Below are 21,990 nucleotides of genomic sequence, written 5' to 3' on the forward strand. Positions count from 1 at the left end.
GGACAAGACCCCTGTAAATGCCACTAGGCTATTATTCTCAGAATGGGTCAGGTTGGAAGGGACCACATCAGGTTATGTGGTCCAACCTCCCTGCTCAGGCAGGGCCGTCCCAGAGCACCTGGCACAGGATTGTGTGTCCAGGTAGTTCTTGATTATCTCCAGTGAGGGAGACTCCACAGCCTCTTTGGGCAGTGTGTACCAGTGCTCAGTCACCTGCACAGGAAAGGACTCGATCCTTGTGTTCCCGTGGAACTTCCTGTGCATCTTCCTGTGCATCAGTTTCTGCCCGTTGCCTCTCCTCCTGTTGCTGGGCACTGCTGAGCAGAGCCTGGTCCGTCCTCATGACACTCTCCCTTCAGATACTCATAGACATTGATGAGGTCCTGCCTCAGTTGTCTCTTCTCAAGACTGAGGAGGCCCAGCTCCCTCAGCCTTTCCTGGTAAGAGAGATGCTCCTGTCCCTTAATAGTATCAGCCCTCTGCTGGGCTCACTCCAGGAGCTCCATGTCTCTCTTGTACTGAGGAGCCCAGACCTGGACACAGCATTCCAGATGTGACCTCATCTGGACCAGGTAGAGGGTGAGGATCATCTCTAGATCATTGCTGGCACCCCAGAATACCACTGGCCTTCTTGGGCACAGGCACACAGTGTTGGCTCATTGACAACTTGTGTGCTTGGTTAGAACTTGATGAGAACTAATTATTTGTAATTATTACATTATACGTCCTTGAAGAAAGTTTCTTTTAGGAATGTAAAATTCTTCTCTTGATGGAGATGCCATTAAATCTGTTTAGATGTTTGAATCCAGCATGTTATAATATAATTCTCATTTCCGGTGTTTGGCTGGGTATATCTTTAAAGCATGCTATCATGTCACACGTCAGGTAGCACTCACTGCTAAATCAAATTCCTCTATTTCTCTAGTTTCCAGTAGCAGCTGGAACTGTGGGGTCTCAACTCTTCTTGGAAATGCACAGAAACCAACAGGAATTGCAGATGTGTGCAATAAATTCAGACCAGTGAAGAGGGTTTCCCCATTAAAGCACCAGCCAGAAAGCTCTGAGAACAATGAAAGTGATGACCAAAAGAACCAGAAGGGAGAATACCAGAAAGACAGTGATTCTCAGTCTGCACCTCCAAATGATGACCAGAGTCCAGGAGAAGGAGAGAGCCTTAAAAGCAAAAGCTCCGAGCCTGCTGTTCTGCTTGGGGAACTGGAGCACTATGACCTGGATATGGATGAAATTTTGGATGTGCCTTATATTAAATCAAGTCAACAACCTGTTCCTTTCACAAAGGTAGCTCCTGAGAAAAGACTTCTAAATGTGTGTTCAGCAGTGAATGGTCTAAGTGTCAAGAGCTGTCCTGCAGGGAGCACGGAGAGCTCGCCTGCTGGCGGGACACAGTTCTGTGTGCTGTCTCCTGTGAAAGGCGCTCAGCTGAGAAAAACGCAGCCCATTGTCCTGGATCAGCACAAGCATTCAGCAGAAGAATTAGAGCTCTCCCAGCCTTTAGTTAAGTGTAGCTCAGCCCATGAATCTGAAGCCCAAGGCAAGGGCTTCCTCAGCAGGACGCTTGCTGATCCCCAGGCTCACAAAGCTGAGAAGACTATGCCGAACTGCCACCGGAGGACTTTCCACCTGCAGACGGCAGTGGCAGAGAGCAAGCAGCTGGAGGAGCTGGGGATGAGCTGGAGCAGTGCAGGGGGCCCGGAAGAGAGGAGTGAAGAGGTGAAAAAAATTAAGAGCATCTTAAACATTGTAAAGGAAGGCCAAATATCTTTATTGGTAAGTATCATCTTTTTTGGAAGGAACATAGAATAAAAGTGATCTATGATTTGGTTTATTAAGCCAGGTAAGCTGATGAAGTTCATATTTTGAACCACTGCCCTTTTAATCTTGTGGACTCCTTAGAAACTGGGCGTATGGACTTCGAAATGGAAAGTATTAATATTTTAAAAAGTATGTGGCAAAACCAAGACACTAGTTTTATGTATGCACGGCCAAAATTGCTGTTTTATGCAGTACAGTGAAATTGTAAAGGCAGACATTTTAACTAATAGGATCACTTAAATATTGAATTTAAATCCTAACTGAGTTTTGCCTTTCACATTTGTAGGTCACTTTGCCCAATTATTGCTGGTTTACTACTGTTGTTATGTAGAGGTTGATGATGGGAACAGAGAGGCTTCTGTTGTATTCTGATTATTATTCAGGAGTGTTTATGCTGTCTTGTTGCAGCAGCATTCTCAGGCAGGAGCTTTCTGTAAAGCCTCGTTGGCCTCTGACCCATATGAAGGTTTTTTTAGTAAATTCTAGCACTGTGATCAGGCACTGTCAGTGATGGTTTCCAAAGTAACTGTCTGCAAGTTAACAGAACAATGATGCAGAGCATGTGATCTCCACATAGAACAGCTGGTGAAGGCACAGTGTATGTATAAAAACTGTTTTTGTTAGATTTTTGTTTAGCTTCTCTGTTTAGCAGCCTAGCTCAAGCACAAAGGCACGCCGTTAACATAGAAGCAAGAACAAAGGAAGATATTCAAAACTAGACAGAAGCAGAAGAGAGTATTAGATTACTCATTAAGTAATAAAAACAAGTTCATCCTGAAATAGAAATTAGGGGGGGAAAAGAGGACATCATAGGTAAGAAAATAGGTATTTTTTCCAAACTGGTTGAAGCCTCTTAATGAAGTACACTAATGGAACAATACTCTGGCAAGACTGCATAACTCTAGGAACTTTGTTATTGCTACTCCTTGACTCTGCCTTCGCTATTCTGTTTTTCTTTTGGAGTTTCTCAATCCAGTTGTTTTGTCTTTAAATTAGAATTGGGCAGAAATAATGTATTACATCATGGTAGTGTAGAACTTCGAGTAAATATCCCAACAGGTTTTTTCATGTAAACAACTATCACATGGAAGTCTTCTGTCATTTTAAATGATGCTTTGCATAAACTGCTACTTTTCTGATGCACAAAATTAATCGGGGATGTCTCTGATAAGTCATGAATGTTTTCTCTTCAATTATTCATCAATATAATGCCAAAAGAAAAAAAAAAAGAGAGAAAACTTGAAACAGACAAATTATTAAAATGTGGGTATTTTTACCAGCTACCTTGTTGATCAAACTAGTGCAAAGACTTGAAGGCACTTAAGAGATTGCACTGTTGCATGACAATTGCATAAGGAGAGAAACTTGAAAATGAATCAAGCCAGTGAACATCCCACTTCTGTCCTTATGCTAATAGTACCCAGATTCTATACAGTGAAGTGAAAAGCTCTGGATTTTGACTTGTAAAAGAGCATGCCTGTTGGGAAACCTCCTTGTGTTTGGCTTGTGTCTGGGGCTGTGAGGATAAATGTATCTTCTTATCCTTAGTTGTAACTAACATACGCTTTTTTTAACAGCCACATTTAGCAGCAGATAATCTGGATAAGATCCACGATGAATGTGACAACAATCTGTTGCATGTAGCAGCATCAAAGGGACATGCAGAATGCCTGCAGCATCTCACTTCTTTGATGGGTGAAGACTGTTTGAATGAACGAAACATTGAGCAGCTTACTCCAGCTGGATTAGCAATAAAGGTAATGGGCCCTTTCTCTGCTGTAACCTGAATTAAAGGTCATTTAGTTTCCTCCTGTGATGCCAGTAAGAAATGCATCCAGCAGGATGTTATTTTTCAAGCTTTATAAGTGAGAAAAAAAAAGCAAAACCTGTTGACTGGTACTCCATAAAAAAGTAAAATGGATTACTATACAAGATGTAATATCCAGTGTGTAACAATGACAATTTTTACATTGTTGTCAATGCATATGCATAATTTTTAAATCAGTCTACTGAATCGAAAGAGTATTTGTTATATTTCAAGCAGCTTTTGCTTAACTTGGATTCAGTTGTTTCTTTAGGGAGCATAACAGTTTCTTTCTTTTTTACAAATACTGGTATAATGTTTAAGACAAGTGTGAGAACAAGTTTACAAAGCATAAAAGCACCTCGAAGTGAAAATTCCCAGTTGTCTTAAGCAGTAGCATCAAAATTTAAATTTACATGTTGCAGAACAACCTGTGAAAATCTGAAAAAATGTCCAAGTTTACAGGAGAACTTATTATGTAGGAAAATATGGAAATTCAGGGTGTTGCTACACTAAAATAAAAGATAGTGCAGGAAGGCTGATGATTTAATCATAGTGGTTCTGGTTCTTTACTGAGAGTGAATGGTTGAAAGTCACACCTTTTATCTTCCAAATACATTAAGGATAAAGAAGGAAAGGGGTGAAACATAATGCCAGAGTTTCTGTTTCTTTTGGGGTGGTTTATTGTTACTTGCTTCCTGGATAAAGTTTAGAAACTGAGAAGACTGGTAGATTCCAACCAGCAGTTTTCCGTATTTGAGGCATCATTTCAATGACCTGGGGCCCTAGTGCAGGTGGCAGGGTTGGGTTCTTCTATTTTTCTGGGCCAAGCCATATGATTAGAAAATTGAACTAATACCTAGTTGTACTAATGAAATGCTCTGAATTCTTGTGCCGTGTCAAACTGTATCGTTACAGTCTGCTAGTTTAAATTCTTGCAAAATTTTAGCAATTTTTCTTTCTTGTTTATTCAACGTAGGTATATAATGGTTTGTAAGCCAATAAAATCTGATACGTACCGTTTTGTGGAAAATAGGTGCACATCCCTCATAGTACAACATTGTGGGAGTTACAGTGATAGAAAAGAAGAACAAGAAAAATAAATATCATTATATCAGTGTTGAAAACCACTCTGGAAGTAAGGCTCAAGAGCCACAAGATTTAGTTAAGCCAGATCACTTAAGGGCTTTCACAGAACTTTACAATGACCCAGGACAAATCCAGTCATGTAAGTCATCATTAAAAATACTTGTGCTGGGACACTCTCACTTACAGGAAGAACTCCAGCACATTTACACTCTCTTCTGTGAATGACAAAGTATGCTCAAGTATTGGAAGTAAAGGAGCTAATTGTTAAATAAGTCAGCCTTTCTGCAGAAAAAGAAAAAAGACAAAAGGTGCTATTGGCTTATTCTTTAAATTCCTAATCAAGCTGGAAATTTTTAATGACTCTGATAAGCTTTTTGCTCTCCAGTAAGTGTGTTTAGAATGGAAACAGCTGGAATTTAGACTTGTTTTTTGCTTATTTAGAATGGTCAGCTGGAATGTGTTCGGTGGATGGTGAGTGAAACAGAAGCCATTGCAGAACTCAGTTGCTCAAAAGACCACCCAAGCCTTATTCATTATGCAGGCTGCTATGGCCAGGTATGACTTTCTCTTACTTTTTCAAATAGATTACTTAGAAGCTTATACAAGAATTTAGATTAAAGTATGTGTGTCATTTTGTGGCTGTAATTACAGGTGTTCTGAATTAGTTGAAGTATAGCAAAATCTTTCCCAGCTTAATCTGTATAATTTTTTCAGCATTTTCCCTCTAAACTTGTTTGTTTTTTGGTTGGTTGGGTTTTGTTTTATAAGGTTTGAATAATGGCAAGGAGAAGATTAGGCCATATTGGCCGTATTGGCATATTAGGCCAACCAGTAATTCCCAAGAATCTCTATAGAGATCAGCTGTCATCTAGAGGACTCACAGGACACATCAAAAGAGCAACAGAATTTTGCAATTTAAGAATTCATTGTATTGGCAGCAAAGTGTGGTCGAACTTGAGCATCATCTGTCTAGCTTTAGCCACTTTCATTGAAAACTACATGGAAAAATAAGCTGTAGATTGACAGAATATTCTGATTTGGAAAGGACCCACAAGAATCATATAGTTCAACTCTTAAATAAATGGCCTGTATGGGGCTTGATTCCCACAACGTTGGTGTTATTAGTACCATGCTCTAGCCAGCTAAGATAATTGTAAATCAATCCTGTTTCACACCTAACTTGTCTATTGCTATAACAATGAGACACCACTGAAGTATTGCATTCTAGTGCTTTGGTAATATCTGGAGGAACGTATATTCCACTTAATTATACTACATTCTCTTCCCACAGTATCTGTTTTTTCCTAAGTAGATCTTGCAATAATCCCTCTTCAAGGGATCTTCTCCAGGATCTACTGTGAAAGGAATAGTCATCAGTTATTCTTCTCTAATCTCTTTGGCAGATGGACCATTTTATTCCACAGTTTCTTCGACAGACATTAAAGATAAATCATGGAATCACAGAATCATAGACTGGTTTGAGTTGGAAGGGACCTTAAAGATCATCTAGTTCCAACCCCCGAGACATTGGCAGGGACACTAGACCTCACTGATTTTGTGCTAATACTTTTTACTCTTCTTAAGAGAGAACAAACAAAATATAACCACTAAGAAAATTATTCTTTGCTGGTGTGGTTGTCTCCTTTAGTACCATATAATTATTGTATGAAATATTGCATATTTCTGCTGCTAACAGCCTGTGTTCAAGCATGAATTTACTGTAGGGATAGGGAAGGAGAGGAGGCAGGTTGAGAAGGCTGTGGAGCTGGGGGTCTGCCTTTTCTTTTGCTGTTTCCATAGGCACACAGATACCCTTGTTTACATGCTGTGCAGAGACCTCCTTTTTCTGCACTTTCCTTTTTTATGCAGACATTACTGGTGCAAGGTAGGACCCTGCTGGATATACAGATTGCTGGTGTTAGTAAGTTTGCTGTAAACCCAGCACTGAGGATGCAGAATATGTGAGCCAGATCAGAACTGGATTAGAGAAAAGAGTGCTTGCTACTGGGAAGAAAAAGTTTGGAAGAGAAAGTTGCATGTGAACTTGAATTCATATCTTCATTTGATTAACCTAATTTTGTCCTCATCTCTGAAGATATTTATACAAACTAAAGCCAATGAAGTTTTAGGTTGGTTTTTTTTTCAGTGAGTTATGCTATCTACTGCCAGAAATAGATCTGGCACACTTTATCTAGATTCTTTTCAAAGCAGAACGGAAGCTCTACCACTTAAGAAACACCAGCTACAATCAGCCACCCATGAAATTTCAAAAGGTGTTATATAAATTGCTGCCAAATTTTCTTAGTTATCTGAATACCAAAGAAAGTTCATGTGTAATACCAATTACCTTTCTTTAAAATAATCCATAAACAACCTTCAAACATGAGGGAATATTGAGGCTGAAGGAATGCCAGACTATCTTACCCAACTGTGTTAAGAAAAAAAAAAACTTTGAAAAATTTAAATGCTTACTTGGCACTGTCCTGGAAGCTTTAATTTATTTTACCATTACTTACATGAGAGATAATCCATGTAAACACTGGTGTTGGCAGAATTACAAGAGTAATATTTTTACAAGGAAGACCTGTTATTGAATCATTTTCCAAGAGAGTCAGTCCATCCATTGTTTCCCCAGGCATTAGACATGCATGCCATATTTTTCTTCAAGAATTATAATTTAGAATGGGCAGCAGAAGGGAGTTCATAGCAAAGTTCCTATGTTAAAGGTCCTCAAACTACAGTCATGCCCTGCCTCCAAGGACGTGTCAGCAACATTTAATTTTACCAGCAGGAGAGGGGACCGCATAAGTTAATCTGATGGAAGAGAAAAATTTAAGCTCAAAGTCAACCTGTTGGCTGGTCATCATAGCTCCTAGCAAGGGTTTCTTGGGATTATGCAAGAGAAACCATGATGGTTGGCAGGCCTTTTCATGCTGGGCATAAGTCATGAGTGCAGGGCATGCCAGCTGTGCCTGGCTCAGTTTCCGTGTCACAGGAATGTGATGGTGCAGTCTGAGGTGCACATCGTCCTAGGCCTGACTTAGAGCTTCATGGGGCTGGAAAGTCTTTCCATCAGGGATGTTGTGGTAGTGTGGACTGCACAGGTAAGTGGTGGAGGGTGGGGAATGCCGAGGGTTTGTGGTTTGTGAACTCCAGAGAATCTAGGGAGAATTTGGGCAACCAGCCTAAAGCATGGCTGAGGATTGAGACGGGATGCTGTGCATGCCTTGACGGTGGTAGAGTTCTGGAGAGCACAGTGGGAAGGAGTATATGGCATTCAGATATGCAGATACCTAACAAAGCATCTTTGTTTTACACCTCAGGATATTTGCCTTCCTGTCTATTGTCGTTTTTACAAAGGCAATGTGTTGTTTTCACTCACTCCTACTCCTCTGCTGTGAGGGGATACTGGGAAGACCAGTTGATTTAATTAATATCAAGTGATGGGGCTAGGATTAGCTGTAGAGTCAGTACTCTTCAGCATTCTAACCCTTCCTTTTGTAGCCCATGTAATGATATAAATGGTCCATGTTAGTTGTACTTTCTTCTCTAAAAGTCATCTGGTTGAACCAAAGTCAGCAGCCTGTCCCAAATTTTCCTGAAATCTTTTTGTAGAGAGATTTGAATTATTGTAGGTCTAGAATATACCAGAGGGGTGTTAATAACTGCTAAAGCATAAGGATTGTAGGTCTTAAAAGTAACAGATATACTGAATAATTTATCAGTATTTATCAGTTCATTATTTTTCATTGTCTTCATCTTCAGATACGTAATATGAGTGTTAATAAAGTGAAATGTGGCATGTTTTGATATTTGATGTTTTGTTTTCCCTAGTTTTAAGTGAAAAACGTATTTGTTTTCTTAGGGTTTTTTTGGTCAAAGATAAGTTTGTTGGAACACAAACTGTTTCAGTAGAACTATGACCTTGTGCCTGTGGTCACTTGGTGCACAGGTAGTCCTAGATGATTGAATAGAGCCACCCAGCCACTTGATTTCCTTGTGGATAAGATAAATGACTAGGAAGCATCATTTGCTCCATGCCAATTGTGATCATAAAATGGCTTAACATTCTGGTCCTTAAAATGTTCCAAAGAAGTATATAATTTCAAAGCTATAGTTGTCTTCCAGTTCTGCAGATAAGTTTTGCTAAAGTATTTTTCTTTTCATTTTTAAAACATAAGGGCAATTCATAGGAGTAGTATAATCCTTCTTCCTTGCTGGCCAACACCACTGGCGTATTGAGAAATTGCTCAGAAGTATTTTTAAAGGGATATGTGATCTGTAGACATCTCTGGCTGTCAGATGTGTTGGGCATTCAGCCAAGGAGAAGTCAAAATAGCTATGCCTTCACCCTGTAATAAGAACAAAATTGCTGCTGAAGTGAAGATATGAAGAAGATAAGTATCTGACAGAGTAGCCCTCTGAAGGAGTAAGCAGAGACCCAGAAGCTTGAATGGGCAGAATCATCATGGAGTAGCTCTACAAGGGTCTGACAATTCCTCTCCTTTTCTTTGAGATTAAAATTTCTGTGGTACTTTTACACAAAAAATGCAGGTTTCCAACCATTTTAGAATTTTCTTTCTCCATTTTCATTCTTTCTCTTTTCTACTTAATGACTGCTCAGAGTCCTTTATGTGCTTTCAGTACTCTTTTATTTAGGTCTCCTTTAGTTTTTCCACGTTTATAATTTTGGATGATTATGTACTTATGTGGCACGGAAGCTACTGAGGTGCTGCAGATTAAGTCTGTGGATCAGCGTTTGCCTCAGCAACACTAGAATCTATAAAGCCCCTCTGAACTGGAGCTCTGAGCCAGTATAACATGATAGATATCAATGCAGGATATTTAAAAATACATGTTTAAATAAAAAAGTTTAATGCTGGGTAGTAATTTAATCTTTTCACCTTTTTAGGTAGAAAAACTGGGAAAGCAGCTATAGTCAGCTTTAATGGACCCCACTTTTCTATGTAATCTACAGATTTATTCTAGATTTTCAATATGTATCATATTCATTATGGGAATTTAATCTGGAGTGGCATGGGAAGTTCCTAGAGAGAAAAACTTTTTTTCCAAATAAACTTCCTGGAGAAAATAAGAAATCAAAAAAGCTTAGTGCACATTTATAACTCTCCATTGTTAGAAAAGAATACCCAAATAAATGTGTATTTCATCTACATAAACACACAAAAGGTGGTGTTAAAAAAAAAAAAGTTTCTACCTCAGTTTTGGCTTCCAGACTTTCAGTGACAAGTTTTTGCAGTCCAAGTCTCCCCATTGCTCCCAACATGCCAGACATACAAACGGTCCATGAGTCAATACATTGAGTTCTTAGGGTGACTTTATTTTCTGGTTTTAGTTGTGTTGCCTCTTCTTTAGCACAGACACACAGAAATGGGGAATGATTGTAGATTTGAAGAATCTAATCTGCTCAGTTCTGTGATCTGAGCATTTTCCTGTTTTGGTTTCCCAGATAGGCTTGTGAAGTCTGTCCAGATTTTCGTTTGATTTATGGGTTATTCTTCTTCAGGTTTCATCACCAGCGCAGAGGCACCCACAGTCTTTATGTACAATTTCTCAGAATGTGTTACAGTACTCGTATTTTTCCTATTTTGTCTTCTAATAAAATTAAGTCTTTCAGCTTTTTTCCTTGGGAGTAAAAAAGAAACCCAAAACCACCAAAAAGACAAACCAGAGTACCTTGATGCACTGAGCCTACAAAGTTAAGAGAGAATGAAACCACGGAATTATTTGATAGAATTAGTAATAAATGAGAGCACCAGTATTGCTCTAGTATATTTAGCTTTTCATTATTTCTCATCTTTTGTGACATTTCTTTGCCCTTAGGAGAAAATCCTTCTGTGGCTTCTTCAGTTTATGCAAGAACAAGGGATTTCACTGGATGAAGTGGACCAGGATGGAAATACTGCTGTTCACATAGCTGCTCAACATGGCTATCTAGGATGCATACAGGTAGAGTGATAGCTGTAGCAGAAACCTCTAAACTTCAAGCCTTAATGACAAAAAAAATATTATGGGAAATCTAAGTGGGAATAATTATTGATACATTAAAATATATTAGAAGGAAGAACTTTAAACCTGTATGAGTCAGACTGAAATACTGAAAAGCTCTGGGTTGTTGGTTCTATTCTCAAGTATGGTTGTGAGCCTGAACTAGCTTGTATTGCAAGATGAAAACATTATTATATTGTTTATATATAAGCAGCTATGTATGTTTTTGTGTTACAAAAGGGCAGCCAGTGCAGATATACATACTTTTCTTATTACTCTGATATTTTCCTTCTGTTTCTTTTTCCATTGAGTAGTTGTAGCTCTCCAGGTGAGGGGAAGCATAAAAGATAGCTTTGTTGAATAATTTACACCTTCGGTAAAACATCCTTTTTGGAGTGATGCCGATTTCTAATTTTCAGTGAGTCATCTTGGCCACTGAAAAGAATATAGTTCTGTTTATAGAGGTGCTCAAAATGATAATTTGTCCAGCTGAGAAGGCTCACACATCTACAGTACTTATGGGAGCCAGAATAAATCAGTTTGGATACCTCTGTCTAGTACCTGTATTCAATGCAGACATACCAAAAAAGTCGTGGAGTTGAACTGGATGGCTGGCCATACAGCTAAAGAACGATTAAGGTTGGAAAAGACCTCAAAGATCATCACGTCTGACCAAACTAGCACCACCACCATGTTCACCATTAAAGCATGTCTTCGGATGCCACATCCACACTGTTTCTTTCTGTCCACTGCCAAATGGACAAATGACTCTACCACTTCAATGGTCAGTCTGTTCCAATGCTTAACAACCCTTTCTGTGAATTTTTTTTATCTAATATCTGATCTAAACCTCACCTGGCACAACTTGAGGCCACTTCCTCTCATCCTGTTAACTTGTTACCTGGGAGAAGAGGCCAATCCCAGAGGCTACAACCTCTTACTGGCAATTGTAGAGAGCAATATCCCCCCTTTTCTCCATGCTAAACAGCCCCAGCTCCGTCAACCTCCCAAGGCTTTTGCTCCAGACCCTTCCCCAGCTCTGCTGCCCTTCTCTGGACGTGCTCCAGCCCCTCAATGTCTTTCTTGTTGTGAGGGGCCCAGAACTGAACACAAGACTCAAGGTGTGCCCTCCCCAGTGCCCAGTACAGGGAGGGGGATGGTCACTGCCCTGGTCCTGCTGGCCACACTATTGTGGACATAGGCCAGGATGCCCTTGGCCAATTGGGCACAGCTGGCTCATTTTCAGCTGCTGTCAACCAGCACCTCTAGGTCCTTTTCTGCCAGGCAGCTTTCCAGCCACTCTGCTCCAAGCCTGTTGTGGTGCTTGGGGTGGTCCAAGTGCAGCTGAATCTCATCTAGTTGGCCTCAGCCCTCTGATCCAGTCTGTGCAGATCCCTCTGCAGAGCTTTCCTGCCCTCCAGCAGATCATCACTCCTGCCCTACTTCTCATATCTGTGAATTTACTGACAATGAACTTGATCCCCTTGTCCATGTTGTTGATTACATCAAACAGAATTGGCCCCAGCCCTGAGCGCTGGGGAACACCACTACTGACCACCCACAATCTAGATGTAAATACACTCACCACCACTCTCAGAGCTCTGCCATCCAGCCAGATTTTCACTCTGTGAACAGTAAATCCACACCATAGGCAGCCAGATTCTCCAGGAGAATACTGTGGGAAACCGTATCAAAGGCTTTACTAAAATCTAGGTAAACACACCCACAGCCTTTTCCTCATGCACTTGGCAGGTCCAAAAATGAGATCAGGTTGGTCAAGCCGAACCTGCCTTTCATAAACCCATGCTGCAGAGATCCCCCAGTTGTCCTGTACTTGCTGCAAGTACAAGTATAGCTGTTGTACTTAGAGGATAGTTAAGATGATCTGCTCTGTGAACTTGCCTGGCACTGCAATCAGACTAGGAAGCCTGTTCTTCCCTGGATCCTTCTTCAAATCCTTGTTACACATGGATGCCAAGTTTGGCAGCTTCCAGTCACTGGTACCTCCCTGGTTGATCAGTGCTTCTTGTAAATTACTGACGGTGAAGCAAACTTTGTGTTAATTGCAGATGTACCCTCTGTCCATCAAATTTGCTGGAACCATTAGTCACAGGAGTACATTTCAGTGTTTATGTTGTCGGCACTTTGAGCAAAAGCTGTTTGGAGAAGAAATAATAAAATTATTCCAGGAAATTGCAGAGAGGTATTTGATAAACAAACTAGTCATTGGAGAACAGATAAAAGAAAAAATAGCCTCTTGGCAGAAAGGCAAGAAATAAAAATTAAAGTGATTAAGTCAAGTTAGGGAAGAAAACATGTCTAAGAAGGAGCATTAATTCTCAAAGGACTCAGATATGTATCAGTAAACATGTTATTCCTGTTACCACACATGAACCAATCCACATCACCCTTCAGGCCACTGAAAATACGGAACATTTGTATTAGTCCAACCCTAAAAGAAATGCAGAGAGTGAATTTTCATTAGCTAACCTTTCAGAGAGCTAAGTGTGTCTGTGCACACTGTTATGTTGGATCTACATCTGTAGAGCTATTATTATTACTATTATTATTATTATTATTATTATTATTATTATTATTATTATTATTATTGCCTATTTATATATTCGGTTACCAAAAAGACATAACTCTGTAAAAGCCAGTTTGAGAGTATTGCATAATAAAAAAACAGGTTGAGCTGAATGAATAGACTTGAAGTCAAAGAGATTTGGAGAACATGACCATTTCTGCATTTTCTTACTGAGGGAACATGTCTTTTTTCTTAAAGATGTGAGAAACGAATCCTGTAGAAACTCATACGAGAATGAAATAAACAAACCCTCACATCCGTGCTGAATCTAGTGGGTTTATTATTGTATTGTAGACAATTGCTCTGATATGTGGGAAAAAAATGGATAGAAGAAATGTTTATGATTATCTTAGTGGAGGGCACTGTTGTGTGGTAGAGGGTGTGCTTAGGGTTGCTATCTCAACAGTGCCTCATCAAGATGTGCAATGCATTTGGAGGAGAAATGGGTGTAGATTATTTTGAACAGAGTGGTGACATCTGCAGGCTGTTTTCATGGATAAAACTAAATAAAGAAGAGACTAGCCCTGCTTTCCCTGGGAAGAACAAACCTTAATAAATGGCTTAGAATTCCAAACATTATTTTATTTTAGATGAATATGCAATTCAACAAGTGTTTTTTGTTGAAGTGAGGCCATGAGAAATAAGTCGTGAAAATATCTAGTGGTGATAAAAATACACAATGTCAGTAATATCACTTCACTAACACCTCACAGTCTTAAGTGTAGTTGATATTTTGTGATGTGAAACAAAATAAGCCCTGTACTCAGTAAGCTTACAGTCTAATTTAAAATACTGTAGAGTGAATAATCTGGTAAGAAGAAAGAAGTGATGAAGGAAACAGGCAAACCATAGGCAGCAGCATAAAAAGTGAAGAATCATAGGCTATCAGTGATGCCCTGGTCCGCTTACTCACTGTGTTTATGAGCATATGATGCTCCTGTCATGTTTCAAACTGTGTGATTACTTTCTGCAAGGTCATAACTCTCCTTTGTTTTCATTCTTGACAAATTAAACCCAATCTATTGATATGAGATGCAGTGCAAGAGTTCATAACTTTCCTTTCTGTATGGTTTTAGCAGATCAGACAGACCACCCATTCCACTTCTCTATCAGCAGATGCAGAGGTCTCCATCTCTGCTGTTTGTGGTCAGCCAAGTCACTCCAACCCTTAGTGGTTTACCAGCTCTGCTTGGATAAGTCAACCAAGAGCTCAACCATGCAACTCCTTTTCTGTGTGTGTATGCATGAAGTTAATGACACTGTAGTTTCTGGCTGTACAAGATCACAAGTTTTCCTAGGGGCTGGTATCGATGTGTATCAAAGCATTGCTCAGAATATTTAGGTGCTATTTTACCTACTCCAGTAATGCAAATAGCTCATAACTCTGATTATCACAAACAGATCGTAAGGAGGGAAGGCTTGGCCTCAAATCTTGCTTCAGTTATGGGATGTTGTAAGGTCAGCTGGACAGAACTTTTGCACACAGAACACTATTCTAGTCTCAGAATGTCATGCTTACATCCTGAATGGTTCCCCAGCAGCAAGCTAGGGTTCTCTGATGGTACTATGAGTAACAGAGGAATATACCTCAGAGTATAAGATATTATTTTTCTTGAAAGTAAAAGCTGACACATATTTCAGTACGTCTTCAAAAGAAAATGGTGACTAACCAAGCAAGTGCAAAGCAACGAGTCTTCTCTCAGCATTAAGAAGCCACGGGGACCTAACTCCCCCAAAATTCCAACTAGATTGATAAAGTCATTGTAGTTCTTTATCTGCAATAAGAAATATGTGACTATCTGACCCACAGTATCTGCCATATCTTTCGTATCGAAGCCTTAGTTAGTTAAGGAGTCAGATACTGAGACTTCCCTATTGAGTGTTTTAAACACAGGGATTCCAGTGTGGTAGAAAATTGAGAGCTAAACAACAAAAGGAGTCAGGAAATACTGTAGCAAAGACATTACTAAAACAAGATTCTAAGAGTGTGTTGCAATACCTTGCGGTGTGGAGATCCCAAGAGCAGACCTGGTATGCCATTACAGCTCATCACCACCTGCTATAAACTGGCTAGCAATGTGTTCATGCTGCTCTGGACCCAGATGTAATCTAGAACAGGTGTCCCATGTCTTCTTTGCTAAATCTGCTTGTGTAAAATTGTCACAATGTTCTGTAATGCATTGATAGGTGCATCTGCAAAAGTTTATTACTGTAGTGCAGGGGAGAATCAATAGGTGGCCAAACAAAAGTCCTCTGTCTTCATTTGGTAGTCCCACTCACTGTATGAATTCTACAAGTGATGCTATGCTTTACAAACGAATGAACAGAAAACAAACGAATTTAGTAGAATTCAAGGGGAGAGGAAGAAGTAATATATAAAATATAGTCTCTTTGTAGCTCTTCTGAACTGCAGCTCCTCTTCTATGTTACTGTTGCACGAGAGTGGTAGATGCTATCGGTGTGTGTTTTGAACTCAAAATGCAAACAGATTTGTCAGTGATTGGATTCTAAAGATGACTGGCTTAGACTAACATTTTTCAAGCATTTTATTCAGGACTGCTTTTTTGTCCACCCATGCTTACTCTGATCAGAAGTCACAGCAGAGATCTGCACTTACCGATGTCACTGTTTCCTTTTATGTTTTTACAGACATTGGTTGAATATGGAGCAAATGTCACCATGCAAAACCACGTGGGAGAGAAACCCTCACAAAGTGCTGAGCGACATGGGCACACCATGTGTTCCCGCTACTTGGTAGTTGTGGAGACATGTATGTCACTGGCCTCTCAGGTTGTCAAACTGACTAAGCAGCTGAAGGAGTAAGTGTTTCATTGTTAGCAAGAGGGCTTGATCTTAAAACAATACTCTAATTCATCTTCAGTTTATTAGCCATATCTATTTTCTTCTTCTTGTATATGACATTTTAAAATCATGTTTCTACCTTATTTCTCCAGTCTTTCCTGCTTTCAAGTATTTGTCCCTTCACCTTTAGCAGCTCAGTTTTTCAGGTGTTCTTTTTGTGGCAGTTTCCTGTGAATTTACATGGAGGGAGTGGCAGCTGAAAAGGGTGTATGAAGAAATCCAGTCCCTTTTCCCTTTGCATATCTTGCAATCGCATCATTACAGATCATAATTTCTATTAATTTATTTGTATACAGGTTGCAGTGCTGGGTGTTGATGTTGGGAGAAATAGTAGTTGAAAGGATTTTTTTTTGGTCTTGTAAAGTCACCAAAACTTAAAACGGCTACTCAGAAATATCTTCTATTTTGTGAACTGGTTTTAATATTTTAGTATGGTTTTTATTAAACATTCTGTAAAGAGCCTATTATGTTGAAACAAATGATTCTAATTGCTTGCTTTAACTGTAAATGCAGTTCCTGTGGCTTGACATATCACTATCCTCATGAGACTCTTAGAAAACATCAGCACTGACCTGACATTGTTCCAGCATAGATGTGTAATCAAGATGTTAGCTATCACAGTCCATGAAAATTACTTCTGATAACACCATGTTTCAAGGAGACCAATATCATTTTATGGTGATAAAGGTGTAGCTAATTGTATTGGGTATAAATTACAATATTCTGCTGGCAGGGTAGCTGCAGAGTGGCCTCAGTGAGAACAAGTGAGGGGTTACCTTTGCTAGATAGAACTCTCTTCAATAGACCCACTGCAGGACACAGCTAAGCCCCACCGGTCATTCTTGTAGCACCTCTGTGAAAACATACCTGAAAAAGAGCAGAAGATGCCAGAGAGGTGAAGAAAGCAGAAGAGTGGCAATTAGAGGGAAGAACAAGGCCAGAGGATCTGGAGGGGCACCAGGGAGTAGAAGGCACACCCTCAAATGGTCCCTGGAATATCCATGGTACATGTACCAAGGTACATCCCTCGAAAGGACTGCAGCCCGTGGGCAGTCCCAGAGACAGCAATTTCCTGATTGGAATGCAGCCTGTCAAAGACCCACACTAGGGAACAGAAAAGGGTGGGAAAAAAGGAGCAATAGAGAGAAACTACTACACATGAGCCCTGACTTGTGCTGCATGTTGGCTTGCTGAAAAGCCTGGGGGTAACCTGCAGCAATGACAAGAAGGCAAGAGAGGTGTCTGGAGTGAAGCCTGAGAAAGGTGAAGAGGAGCTAGGCATGCAGATGAATGTGGGAGAGAAGCTGAGCTTGGAAAAAGGGAGGATAGATATTTTAAATGTCTCTCCTTCTTTGTTTCCCAATACTCGAACCAATAATGAAACTTATGCTCATTTACCATGAATTACGTTAAGTTTTCCATGTTGAATCTCTTTTGTCCATGACAGTAACTGGGAAGTGATCTCTCTGTGTTTACCTTTACATTTTCTCTTTGCAATATCTTCATGCTTTTACATTTATACTGTCAAAAATACATACACTGAACTGAGGATCATTATAACATTTACCATTTTCATAATTTTACATCCTGAAAATGTTCCCTGGTTATGTCAACATACCTGGTTGTACTTGGTCCATTTGCTGAAAAATACAATCATCTGACACAAAGGAAAAAAGTAAACATTTCCCTAGAAGACAGCATTAACATCTGACTCATATCATTATATAATGAAATATATTTTCCCCATAACTCAGCAGAAAAAAAACAAAAGAAAAACCACACACACACATCAGGAAGTAGAGGTGGCAGCCACAAAATACCCATGTTTCAGTTCATTTCTATTCTCACTCAGTACTTGATAAAAATTTTACCTCTCATATGGAAAAAAAATGAGTTGTTATGTGAGTCAACAGGCTGGTTACTCCTGCAGAAATAGTCTAGTTGTGACTTTCATGACAAAAGCATTATTAACATTTTTCCAAGTATCCTTCTTGTCTCACAGACTGCATCCATAGGAAGTAATTGAAATTATTCTTATCTGGCTCCTGATGAGTTTCTTTACTTGTTTCAGCTAGAATTAAATCTGCTTCCCTTCAGCAGTGTTTTTTTCAGGCTCCAGATTAGTTTCAGTAAAAGTACAGCAGCAGCCTTTTCTCCCTCTTCTACAAAGATATGTCTCTTGTGCAGCCCTATTGAAGTTTACTGAGGCAGTGAAATAATCTATTTTCTGCTTGAAAGAGCAGCTTCTGCATGGCTATTTGGGCTGCAGGCCTCAGGCCACGAGTGATTTTGATAGATGCAATGGACCATGTTCAGAAGCTCAGGAGCCAGAAGGGATGATGGAGGAAGACTCTTGCCCTGTTTTGCAGTCCTCATGCTTCTGAAAAATCCAAGGATGGTACAAAGTAGCTCCGTGCAGCAGCTTGTCAAGGGGACCTTTATCACAGTAGGAAAAGTTGCTGGCTGCAATACCTCTGAAAATCCTGAAAGCAGTTCTGAAGATCCTGAAGACTTTAAATGGCAACAGATGGAAGTCAAGTTTGCTATCTAATTCTTTCAAATGTTCGTAATGTAACTGTTATGCAGGAATAACTGCAACCTGGGCAGTTGAGCTGGCTTTCTTGGATTTTGACCAGCTACTTCTCCCAGGGTTAATGAACACTGTTTTAGAGACAGAAGGGCTATGATTGTATCATGGTGGATTACGTGAACAGTCAGTATCAACACTGAGGGCTTTTATGTGCTTCCCAGCCTTCCCTCAGCTTCCATAGCATGAGCTGATCATGCAATCCTCTTTATTTTGAGTGCCTTACTGATGAAACAAAGGAGCCTCATCTGGTAGCACTATTTCCCCAGCCACAGGAAGACTGCAAGAAGAAAAGCAGTGCAGAAGCTCTTTTAGACAAGCACTTACCAAGACCTTTATGGTCAAAGTTTTTAACCCAAAGAAGGATGTATCATCTTCCATTCTCTTTTTATGAGTTCTTCCAGTCATCAAGCAACACAGAGGAGTTTTAGAGAGAAGTTATTCCAAGCCATCATACTGTTTGGAGCCATTCCTTAACAGAAGGCACAAAATTAAAACAATAACGTCACATTTTTCCAGTTTTCACATCTTTCAGCTCTTTGAACCAAAGCAGCTCAGTTGACAAATACAGAGGAGTATAGAAAAATGTTCAGAGCTAAGTCTCCATTCAGAGGCAAAAGCCTTTATATTTGGAAGAAGGAAATTAGTGGAAATTACAAATCAAATCTTCACAAGAGGATTAACTGAGGGTTTCCCCCAAAAGGGAAAAAAACCGAGGAATTCTTTCCATAGGTAGAAATTGGCCTACAAAGACCTACTGTTACTGGCTTCAAAAGGCAAGCTTTGCTTTAAACCTCTTGCCAGTTACAGAAGTTTTTTCAATGCCGTATGAGTTTCTGAGCTAAACAAAATACTTATGACAGTCACAAAATTTTCCCATAGAAACTATATAAAATAACCTGCTTTCGTTTTACTTTCTGAGGTCTTCAGGAGTCTTAGCAGTTTTAGTTTTTCTCTCACTAATTTCACCTGCCAAAAAAAATCTGTAGTTGCCAGTGTAGAAAATTCCTACATGCAGTATAACTTATATTATTTGGGCTTTCCTGGTCTGAAGAAACCATGTCAGAATTAATGACATAAAGTGAGTGCTTCCGTTGATTTCTTTTCCAATGCTGCCTGACAATGGACCCGCACTTCCAGATTGTACTGTCCTACATTTATGAACCTGGATGGCAAATCAATTAACAACTGAGACACCTACTGATTCCTTTGATATGCTATCAAGCCAAAATCTCTGTCAAGGCAAAGATCAAAACAAGCCATGAGTCAAAAGATGAAGTTGAGAAGATAATGTAATATTTTCTGTTGTAGGTATTTTCTGTGTTGTGTGAAAGAAATCCATGATTTTTCTGGAACATCTTAGGATTAGCTGTAAAAATAACTGATAAAAAATCTCTGTAGTGGCATAGTAAAGTTTGTGTGCAAGTTGCTGGGGTTTCTGGTTGGATGGAGTTATTTTGGGGGTAGAGCATGTTATATAGACATATAGTAAGAAACCCAATATAAACTTTGCAATGTTCATCTCTTTGTTACTTAGTTAAGCCATTTTATGTTCTACTTTGTAGTGTAGTCATTCTCGTGTTACTTGAAAAAAAAAAAAGGAGAAATAAGAAAACATGCTATGAGAGGTACTCCTGCAGAGCCTAGTGCCTCACCCTATTCCCTCTTCAGTTACTGATCCACCTGATTCCATAAGGAGGTATTTGGGGTCCCCAGATTTCTAATTAGACACTGAAGGGTCCTTACATATTACTCACTGGGAGCATTGGCTAAGCTAAGATCCCCAGGATTTGGCCATCAATTATAGTAAAAAAAGTATATCCTCTTATCCCTGAAGCTACAGTGATCTTGTCTCCTAAATCCGTCTAGCTTTAATACTTTGCAGGATTGCTATTCCAAGAAGTTGTGATCCTCTGTTTCCAATGTTATCTTGGAATATATATGTGCATGTTATTTATCTTTAGTGCAGGCAAGATGTGTGGGTGTCTGTGACTTATGCACTAACTAGTTAAACTGTGAAAGTGGAGTAAACTTCAACTCTTTGAGCACAATAAATTCTTTAAGTGGAATGAGAACATTACCTCAAGGAGAAGACATGTCAGAGATTTCCACTGAAGTTAAAAAACATAAAAAACTGTTAGCTACATTATTTAGAAAAAGAAATTGAAGGAAGGATAAAAGGAAAACAGATGAATTGCATCACAAACTAAAAAGAATTTCACTGGCTTTTATAGGAGAGTATCTGGGGAGCTGCAATATAAGCTAATGTTGACAGATGGTGGGAGTAATTTTAAAATACTCTAAGGAAGTGTGTAGGCCAGAGGAAGGAAGATGGAAAATAAAAGGAAGAAAGGCTCTACATAAAGCATGGCTGTGTTGTAAAATGCAAGGCAGTATGTTGAGATCATACCTTTATTTCTATTGCACTTTTCAAACTCACTTTGATATATTAAAAGTAAAAGATTTGTTTTCTGCCAGCCCTGCAAGTACAACCTCTGGTCTAAAGAGTGATCTGGATTCTTTCTGTCTTTGACATTGCCAGTTGTAAGGACTTCATTTGGAACACAGCTAAATCTTCTGCTGATGGCATGTGAGCTAGGAAAGTGTCCAGCTCACTGGTGGAGAACTGCCTTAGTTCTGCATATCCAACAAGAATAAAAGTACTGAAAACGTATTGCTTAGATACTAACAGAAGCAGAGCCTGGGGGAAGCATTTAAAAAGTAATTTTTCCCATGGTCATTTGGTTAGGACTAGGGAATAAAAACCTCTAAATCTCTAATTTTTCTAATAATTCTGTCTGTGCAGTGTTTAGATGCAATTTAAATCTGGAAATTACAGATCATTAAACAGATGTTTTTTGTGGTGGTCAACAAAAACGAGTATTTTTATATAAGAATGGATTATCTGAATTGTGTGGAAGCAGGGAAAAGAAGACCTTTTTGTGGCAAATTGATCTGCCATTTTTGTAAAACTGCTTGAGGATTTGCAGGTTATAATGCTCAGCTGAAACCTTCCTAGGCAAATAGATATGTTGCAGGACAACAGATGTGATTAGAGTTGATAAATGGAAAATGGAGTATATACTGTGGATATCACTCTCATTTTACTAACAAATTTTAGGTACTGTTGCAATATTTTAAGTGCTGGTCTCTAAAGTTATTTGAAAAGCAGTCTAGATCACAACACCACACTGAAAGTGATAAACTTGGGTGGATATA

The 21,990-nt window shown here is 39.4% G+C and overlaps 1 protein-coding gene across 3 annotated transcripts in view; it reads left to right on the top strand.

The window, feature by feature from the left end:
* SNCAIP (synuclein alpha interacting protein) overlaps window positions 1-21,990 on the top strand; it is an 88,136-nt gene that overhangs the window by 55,346 nt on the left and 10,800 nt on the right. For all 3 annotated transcript variants that reach the window (XM_014874376.2, XM_014874377.2, XM_088156050.1), the window contains exons 4-8: window positions 926-1,788; window positions 3,411-3,590; window positions 5,168-5,281; window positions 10,571-10,696; window positions 15,972-16,141. In XM_014874376.2, coding sequence (XP_014729862.1) covers window positions 926-1,788; window positions 3,411-3,590; window positions 5,168-5,281; window positions 10,571-10,696; window positions 15,972-16,141 — 1,453 coding nt within the window. The remainder of the gene's footprint in view (window positions 1-925; window positions 1,789-3,410; window positions 3,591-5,167; window positions 5,282-10,570; window positions 10,697-15,971; window positions 16,142-21,990) is intronic.

This window comes from Sturnus vulgaris, chromosome Z (assembly GCF_052056855.1).
Source record: "Sturnus vulgaris isolate bStuVul1 chromosome Z, bStuVul1.hap1, whole genome shotgun sequence".
Lineage (NCBI taxonomy): Eukaryota > Metazoa > Chordata > Aves > Passeriformes > Sturnidae > Sturnus > Sturnus vulgaris.